At 39.5% G+C, this 9,396-nt stretch overlaps 1 protein-coding gene and 1 pseudogene across 1 annotated transcript; both read left to right on the top strand.

The window, feature by feature from the left end:
• The first annotated feature begins 447 nt into the window (after nt 1-447).
• On the top strand, nt 448-4,407 carry LOC122037100 (subtilisin-like protease SBT5.3). The gene is made up of 11 exons (XM_042596582.1): nt 448-510; nt 603-712; nt 807-904; nt 1,019-1,189; nt 1,275-1,395; nt 2,192-2,699; nt 2,779-2,876; nt 2,970-3,218; nt 3,293-3,407; nt 3,481-3,694; nt 3,773-4,407. The coding sequence occupies exons 1-11, from the start codon at nt 448-450 to the stop codon at nt 4,315-4,317; spliced, it is 2,292 nt and encodes a 763-aa protein (XP_042452516.1). The 3' UTR covers nt 4,318-4,407.
• A 1,532-nt stretch (nt 4,408-5,939) lies between these two features.
• Nucleotides 5,940-9,283, top strand: LOC122037119 (annotated as a pseudogene).
• The last annotated feature ends 113 nt before the right edge of the window (nt 9,284-9,396 follow it).

Below are 9,396 nucleotides of genomic sequence, written 5' to 3'. Positions count from 1 at the left end.
ACTCGACTCATCTTCTTCCTTGGAGCGGCTATCAGGTCCACCGAGTCGATTCCTTCCCGAACGGTCTATAATTCATTGCGATATCTCAAAATATTATGATGACATTGTTAAGAACAAATCAAAATCCAACCAAATGGCAATATTTGGACTCTTTTGTTTGAACTAATTGATAGTCCCTTAATTAAACAACTAACCATAACTTAATTTGTTTAATTAGTAAATCTAAAATCTTTTTTTGTTTAAAATAAAAAAAATCCGATCATATAGGAGATCCACCTCGTTTCCTATTCCTTGGTCCAAGATATTGAATTACTCCCATTAATTACGGATTTGCTTCACTAAACCTCTTCCAAGTGTCCTCTATTTAGGAGTACAAAAACCCTTAACCACACCTAATTTTCTTATTAACTCAGTTAGGCGAAGGATTAAAGAAGGAAATCCAAAGAGATGAAGGCCCTTCTTCTCTTCACTCTTCTATTCCTTTTCAATCTCGCATTTGCAACAAAGAAGGTAAATAAATAAATAAATACTCGTGGACAAACTTTTTTAATGATTTGATGCGTATTTAAAATGTATTCGTATATATCTGGTGGTTAATTTAGGATTATATTGTTTACTTGGGAGGACACTCTTATACGGCTGACCCTACTTCAGATGATTTTGAGAGGACAACTCTATCGCATTACGATTTAATTGGATCGATATTAGGAAGGTAAATACCTTAATTATCTCAGGATTTATTGAGTTAATATACAATTAAGAAAATTTTAATTTAAATATTTTTCTTGTTTGTATCATTATTTCAGTAATGAAGCGGCCCGATCTTCTATTTTCTACTCGTACACAAAAACCATCAATGGCTTTGTTGCGAGGCTCGAAGACGAAGAAGCCTCAAAGATCTCGAGTTAATATTTTCTCCTATTTATAGATAATTCATTTATATATGTATAAAGGCAAAAAAAAAAAACATTTTAGACTGTCCAAAATTGGCATATATAATTTATAATTTATTTTATAGGGCATCCACGAGTTTTCTCGGTGTTCAAAAACAAAGAGAGGAAATTACACACGACGAGGTCTTGGGATTTCATGGGCGGTGAATTGAACAAGGCGAGCGAAGCCCATTCCATGTCTATATGGGCCAAGGCCCATTATGGGGAAGGCGTCATTATTGCCAATCTAGACACAGGTCGTGTATTTTTTTTTCTATATATATATATAAAGAATTTTTTTAAAAAAATTGAAATTGGATGAAAATGTTGTTGGTTCAAAAGGAGCGTGGCCCGAGTCAAAGAGCTTCAGTGACGAAGGATTGGGTCCGATTCCAGAGAAATGGAAAGGGATTTGCCAAAACAATTCCAACTCTACTACTTTGAGGCCTTTCAACTGTAACAGGTCAGATATTTATGATTTTATTTTGCGTTATTACTATCAAAAATAAATTGACAGCGAACCTCTAATATTAAACTCAACTTCCTACTCAAGTTTTTCCATCAAAAAAAAATTATTCTCACTTTTATATACTTTTCTTTCCTTCAATTTCATTTAACTCCTTAATGTACACCAATTTACTTAATTATCTTTATTTTTAAATAAAAAAATTAAAATAAAATATAATTCATCTAAAATTTAATATAATTTAATTAAAATTTAATATATTTTTTATCAATTAGAATCAATTAAAATAAATTAATAATCTATCCAGTTTTGACGTGTGAGAATAGAATCCTTCATTATGTTTTTAGGTACAAAGAGTTTAAAATAAGATATAATTTCTCTTAAATTTAACACTATTTAACTAGAATTGAATATATTTTTTATCCAATTGAGTACGATTTTTTTACATGATGAATCGATTGATTTAAACTGAATCGATTGTTATGAGCTCTCAATTAATTCGTTAGACTGAAAAAGAGTCCTGCTCAATTGAATAAAAAATATATTCAATTCTAATTTAAATATGTTAAATTTTAGAAAAATTATACTTTATTATAATTTTTTTTTTATAAAGGAAATGAAGACAGTTAGATAAATTGATGTGTATTACGAAGTTAAAGTAAATTGAAGAACAAAAAATCACTAATGAGTTTAGGATAATTTGTTCTACTACTACTATTATTATTATTATTATTATTTTAGAAATTTAATTTAAAATCACTAATGAGTTTTCATTATAATTGAACTGATTCAGGAAGTTGATTGGCGCGCGATCTTACAATTTGGGCGACCAACACTTGCCGAACGGCGATCCCTCCCCTCGGGACATCGACGGCCACGGCACCCACACCCTCTCCACCGCCGGCGGCGCCTTCGTCCGCGGAGCCAGCACCTTCGGCCAAGGACGCGGGACCGCCCGCGGCGGCGCCCCCCGCGCCCGCCTCGCGGCGTACAAGATCTGCTGGATTGGCTGCTCCGACGCCAACATCCTCGCCGCCTTCGACGACGCCATCCACGACGGCGTCCAAGTCATCTCCATCTCCGTCGGCAGCCCCGCCTCCGAGTACGCCACCGACTCCCTAGCCATCGGCGCGCTCCATGCGGCTCAACGCGGCGTCATCGTCGTCGCCTCCGCCGGCAACGACGGCCCCCTCCCGGGCACTGTCGAGAACGTCGCGCCGTGGATCTTGACCGTCGGAGCCAGCACCATCGACCGCGACTTCGCCTCCTACCTCACGCTCGGCAACAACAAGCGAATCAGGGTAGATCAACTCTAACACATTACAAAGTTTCAATTTTTCTCCTTTCCATGAATCTCAAAATTTTCCACAATTAATTCAGGGAGAGAGCCTCTCACAGAAATCTTTGCCGGCGACGACGTTGTACCCGCTGATCGACGGCGCCGCTGCAAAGCTGCACAATGCGTCACAGGAAGAAGCGTGAGACGATTCTTGCATCTTCTTCAATCCGAATCGAGCTAAAAAGATTATAGATTTTGAACAGGGTTCGATGGTTTTGATCCAAATTTGCAGGGGAATGTGCCAGCCAGAAACGCTCGACAGTAGCAAAGTCCGAGGAAAAATCGTGCTCTGCACACGCGACAGCTTGTACCCGCGTGTGACCAAGGGGTTGGTCGTCGAGAAAGCCGGTGGGGTTGGCATGGTCCTCGCCAACCCCGCCGACGCCGGCAGCAGCACCATCGCCGACGCCCACTTCCTCCCCGCCACCATGCTCTCCTACAACCACTCGCGCGTCGTCCTTGCTTACATGAAATCCACCGAGTAATCGAACATCAAACCCCCCCAATTCCCGTCTGATCGTCATATAAAAATTCGATCTTTGTTCCATTCTCCAGGTCGCCTAGGGCTTCCATCTCCCCTGTTTCCACCCAATTAGGGGTGAAGCCATCCCCTGTGATGGCGGGCTTCTCGTCGCAGGGGCCGAACCTCATCAATCTGGAGATCCTCAAGGTCCGTTTCGATCGATCTGTCGAGTGGCTTCCGTTGCCCTAGTCAAAAATTGATTTTGGTCTGGAATTCGCAGCCCGACATCACGGCGCCCGGCGTCAACATCCTCGCAGCCTTCACCGACGCCATCGGCCCTTCCGGCATGTCGACGGACAAACGCCGTGTAGCGTTCAATGTGATGTCCGGCACTTCCATGTCCTGCCCACACATCGCCGGCGTCGCCGCCTTACTAAGAAAGCTCCATCCAGATTGGAGCCCCGCCGCCATCAAATCCGCCATCATGACCACCGGTACTACTGACTCTCTTCCTCGGCCGATCAGATTTTGATTGTGTCAAAAGCCCTAATTTTTTTTTTTTCATAACGTAGCGAGGACTCGCGACAACAAGAGAACGCCGATGAAGGACCTCAACTTCGTCAAGGCGACGCCTTTTCATTACGGCGCCGGCCACGTCCGGCCAAACCGCGCCATGGACCCGGGGCTGGTCTACGACCTCACCTTCGCCGACTACGTGGACTTTATCTGCACCCGGGGCTACGGCCCCAACGCCACCGCGGCGCTCGTCGGCCGGGGATACCGGTGCCCTAAGAAGCCAATCAGAGTGGAGAACCTGAACTACCCCTCGATCGCGGTGCCACAGCTGGCCAAATCCTTCACCGTCACGCGCAGGTTGAAGAACGTCGGGGCAGTTCCGGCGAAGTACAGGGTGACGGCGAAGGCGCCGTTCGGGATCCAGGTGGCGGTGGAGCCGACCGTGCTGCGGTTCGAGAGGATCGGGGAGGAAAAGAAGTTTCATGTTCTGCTGACATCGAGCAACGAGAGCGTGGGAGTAGGGTTTCTGTTTGGCGGGTTGACGTGGAGCGACGGGAAGCATTACGTCAGAAGTCCCATTGTGGTCAACGTCGTCTCGTGATCTTTGACTTTTCTATTGGGATATTTTTTCCCCTCCTTTTCTTAATCTTAGGCCGAAACTAGTTTCAATAAAAGTAGTTTTCTATTTTTATTGTTTATTTTTTAAATTACTAAAGGCGAATAATGTCAAAACATTAATGACAAATATTTTTTTTAAAATTTCTTAAATTATTATTAAAAAATAACAGACAAAAAGTAAATATCTATTCATATTTTCGGAAATAAAGAACTATTAATTAAAAGAATTAAATTTTCTATAATTTTTTGAAATCAAAGAAAACTGTAATAAATACTGTCAAAATATTTATTTTTTTAAGGGTAATTTTGCATAGAGTCCCTATTAACAAATAAATCTTTACATGTAATCTCATCCATAAAAATCTTTGTTTTCACTTCCCAGTCAAATATATTTACCTAATTGCCTATGATATTTTTAGGTACAAAAAATTTAAAAATCAGTATAAATCCTCTTAAATTGAGTATATTAACTTAGAATCTAGTATATTTTTTTATCAAATTGAGTATGATTCTTTTTTCACCTCGAAATATACTCGATTTTAGTTTAATGTGCTGAATTTAATAGGAATTATACTCATTTTTAGACTATTTGTACTGAAAAATATGAGGATTAATTTCGATAGAAAATATACTCGATCCTAGTATAGAGTGTTGGATTCTAGTGTAAAGTACTGAATTTAACAGAAATTATACTTATTTTTAGATTTTTTATACCTAAAAAATAAGAGGGACAATTTTAATAGAAAATATACTCGATTTTAATATAAAGTACTGACTTTAAGAAGATTTTTATACTCGTTTTTGGACACTTTGTATTCAATTTTGAATTTTTTGTACCTAAAAAATTTGAGGGGCAATTTAGGTAATAATATTTGCATGAGAGAGTTGAAACAAGTAATATTTTACATGTGCAGAGAGTGAAAACAAAATTTTTTGGACATGGGGATTGCATATAAAGTTAACATTGTGATTGAGAATTTTTCTCTAATTTACCGTTTTTTTTAATAGATACAGTCGAAATATAATAAAACAAAGATCCAGAATTTGTTAGTGTAATGAGCGATGGTTTGAGCAAGGAGAAAAGCCCCCTCAATTTGTCCCAGAAGTACTAGAGCTGCAAACGAATCGGTTCATAAACTTTTTGAGCCGACTCAAAAAAATATTTAATTTGTATTTAAATTTATCAAATTTGAGCTGAATTTGAATATGTTCAAATTTTTTTCGAATCGAATTCGTGTCTAAATTATATTTTCCGATAGTTCAAAAATCACTCATGAGTTTTAATATTTTATTAATATAAATTAAATATATATTAAATAAATAAATTTTGAATATTTCGAATATATGTGTTCAAGCAATAATTCGTATAGTTTATGAACATGTTCAAATTTTTCGAATTGAATTTGAATCTGAGTTCTAATTTAAACAAAATTCGAACATAAAATATTAAAATTTTCGAACTTGGAATTAAACTCGAACTCGAATATAGTTAGTTCGAATCGAATTTGAATCTTAAGACTTTTCAACATATTTGACTAGATTGAGTTTGTTTACATCCCTATCAGGACTAAAACACTATTTGCCCTTGAAATAGTGATGTAACTCGCCATAATCGCCGCCCGGGACAGAGCAAGGAGAGAGAAGAAATTGAGGGAGAGAGAGAGGAGAGAGGAGAGAGAGAGAGGAGTGTAGGTGAAGCTTTGTTGATGCAATGGTTTGAGCTAGGAGACAAAAAGCTACTACCTTTCCCTTCCTCGCCCTTTCGCCTTTCTCCCCTGTGGATTTCTAATCCTTGCGATCTTGTTCGTCTTTCTTTTCGACTTTCGAGGATCGCTTTTTCCACTCGAGAGGAGGATGTTTTCGGGGTTGATCCACCGACCGGAAGCTTCGATTCCACCGGAGGAGGCGCAAGTCCCGACCCTGGCCCTGACGGCGGACCCCAAGCCGCGCCTCCGATGGACGGCCGAGCTCCACGACCGCTTCGTCGACGCCGTCGCCCAGCTCGGCGGACCTGAAAGTTAGTATCTTTGGCCTCCACTTGAAGCTCTTTTTACTTCTTTTTGCCGTAAATGACCGAGAAATGTCGTCTTGTGAGCCGATTTACGCGTCGATTTGTGGTCGATTCAAGAGATCTGTGGTTCGTCGCTTGCATCCCTTTTTTCCCGCCTTCGAAACGCATCCAGATCTGAGTTTCTCTCCTTGCTGGTTGACTCTAGGTTACTTTGTGATCCAATTGGGGTCTCCTGATTACATGAAATCGCATGACTTCGAAATCCCATCTAATTTGCATCTTCCAGTTCATCTTGCCACTAGATTGCCTCTGAAGTACGAAGTAATACTAGTCAGGACACCATTTCATACTTTTGGCTTCAATTAAGTTTGAGCTTTGGTTCTTTGAGGCATCTACAACCTATCAATGCCACTAGAAAGGCGACTGCAACCTCAGCAAGGAGTATCAGAGGCACTTGTGATCTGAACACCAGCAGTATGTTCGATGCGAGAGCTACAGTGGCAGTAAAGCAGGATTTGTTTCTAGGTGAATTTATTCTCCAATGGCAGCAAGATGCTTAGAGGGAAAAAAATCCAGTTTTTCACCAAGATTTTGTCAATGTGAAGCAAAGAAGGTATGGATGTTCGATCGAGGTGATACCAAGGGTAGATTTCGAAAGGGCTTCACATCTTAAGCTGTTTGCATGGACGATTGAGAGTAGGAAGGAAGGTGCATATATAGAGAAAAGAGAGGGAAAAGAAGGCTACACACCATTACATCAAACTCATGGCCTCTGTCGAGGGCATTGAAGATTTAGCTTGCTTTTATATCAAATCAGGACTAAATCTACACATATGCATACGCATACATGCTTCAAATGAAATACCTATGATTTAGTATGTCATGCAGAAACTATGGCCATATACTCTAGCACTAGTTAATGGCATGAAGTCTGATATGGTGTTTGGATATGTTGATTTGGCTGTTTTCAGACAATCCTGTTTCGCATATACGAAGCTGTCTCCTAATATTTTGGTTGCAGCAGTTCAGTGATTTTAACATAGCATTGTTTCAGACTGTTGTTGGTTTTACACTTTATTGTCATTGTTTACCAAAAGGGATGAGTAATAGTTTCCTTGTTTTTGTCATATTTTACTTGAATATGAAGTTTTAGATTAACTTATCTGTTATGTTTTCAAGCAATTGACCTTAAAGTATGTTTTTCTAGAATTGAATTCTGTGATGGATCTTTTGTGGTTGGCATCTCTACATATCTTCCTAGAAGATCACAGTCACATTGATTCATTGATGTAGTTCACCAGTTTAACAGCTAAATGTGATAACACATTGAATATTGCAGAGGCAACACCGAAGGCTCTCATGCGGACAATGGGCGTTAAAGGACTTACTCTTTTTCACCTGAAAAGTCATCTCCAGGTATCAACATGTTAAATTCTACCATCTCATGAAATTCATTCTTTGTTGGTGATGTAAATCAATAAAATACTTTGTTGTTTCCCTGTTATTGCTTCCAGAAATACAGATTAGGAAAGCAATCGGGCAAAGAGATGACTGATCAATCAAAAGACGGTAAGTCAATTGGTTTATATCTTTATACTTGACTCATTCCAGGTAGAATAGAATCCACAAAGACTTCTACGAAAGCCTTTTCTAGCTAGGAATGTGTTCTCTTCGAAATGTTTAGAAAGTGTCTCAAAGTACTCAGTTAGATCATTTGGGTCTTTAAGTTCTTTCCATATACTGTGAATGCAATTGGCTGTGTTTTGCCTGAACATGCTTCCAGTCAGCTACCACACATCGTAACTGGTGAGGGAGACCAAACTCATAATTGAGATTTTTATCTCTATTTGAAGTTATTTGTTACACCGATATCGCACATGAGAATTCGCTTAGACTACGTTTTCGTAGCATTATTAGTTAATTGTTATTCTGTCATTATGACTTGGTAATCAGATAAGTAACCTTGCTGCAACAAATTCATTGTACCTTGTATTTCAGCTTCCTTCCTTTTGGAAAATCCAAGTAGTGGTGCTTTGTCCCCAAAAGTGCCTACTCCAGATGTCAACGAGTAAGTCGAATTTAACCTTGTTACTGATATAATCTTTGTAAAAAGAATCTTGCTGCAGATATAGCTCGAGTTAATTTCGCATAAATCAGCAGTTCTAAATATTGACATGGTTCTCCTTCTTTCAGGGGTCAGGAAGTCAAGGAGGCCCTGAGAGCACAGATGGAAGTACAAAGAAGATTGTTTGAACAAGTGGAGGTACCGAATCGGTCGCTTTGTTTCCATTTGCATTTTCCCTCACCTTGGCGTTTGCGGGTTTCAGTCTACTATAATGAGACTTTGAGTCCATTTCAACATGCAATACCATCGACCAATATGTACATTGTCTGAGCTCAAATTGCTTAGCTGAGTCTATTAACACCTTTTTGGACAATTTGATCAGGTCCAGAAGCATGTGCAGATCCGAATGGATGCTTATCAGAAGTACATTGATTCCTTACTAGCAAACGCGTGTGAGATAGCATCCGATCAAATCGTTTCTTCAAATTGTTTCGCATCACAGAGCATGGACTTCCAACCATGCCAACCAGAACCATTTGCTCCTCATCTGACCTCTTGACCCAAATCTGTTCTCCATCAGTTATCTGCAAGTTCAATGAATGCAACTGGTCCTGATTACCGGAGTACTGCTCGCTGTCGTTCTAGTCCTGATTGCTGAATCGTCTGTCATCAAAAGCCAACTCTTTGATCAGAAGCCACAGGAATTGAAAGACGGACCATGCTAATGAAAAAAAATTCTTGTTAGTGTTGTATTAGATTTCTTTGATTTTGGATGTGGAGGAAGAAATTTAGTGGACACTGGTTGATGTTTAGACGATGAGGTGTTTTCCCACTCTATTGGATATCTAACTCTTTTTATCGAGTTTGGTTTTATTCTTGAACCATCAGGATGAATGTTGCTCATTAGAATTAAGTTTACTCAAGACGATCTATCCTGAACTCTAGTTCAGCCTTTTATTTTGCTCATCATTCGATATGGATTACAC

This window comes from Zingiber officinale, unplaced genomic scaffold (genome assembly GCF_018446385.1).
Source record: "Zingiber officinale cultivar Zhangliang unplaced genomic scaffold, Zo_v1.1 ctg233, whole genome shotgun sequence".
NCBI classification, from domain to species: domain Eukaryota; kingdom Viridiplantae; phylum Streptophyta; class Magnoliopsida; order Zingiberales; family Zingiberaceae; genus Zingiber; species Zingiber officinale.
Note: the sequence above shows the minus strand (reverse complement) of the source record. Positions and strands in the feature narration are given on the sequence as shown.

Excerpts from the sequence above, each read along its gene's own strand:
- LOC122037100 (XM_042596582.1), top strand. The coding sequence starts at position 448 with ATGAAGGCCCTTCTTCTCTTCACTCTTCTATTCCTTTTCAATCTCGCA. Across the intron at positions 1,396-2,191 it reads AGGCCTTTCAACTGTAACAG|GAAGTTGATTGGCGCGCGAT; the intron begins GTCAGATATTTA and ends GAACTGATTCAG. Across the intron at positions 2,877-2,969 it reads AATGCGTCACAGGAAGAAGC|GGGAATGTGCCAGCCAGAAA; the intron begins GTGAGACGATTC and ends CCAAATTTGCAG.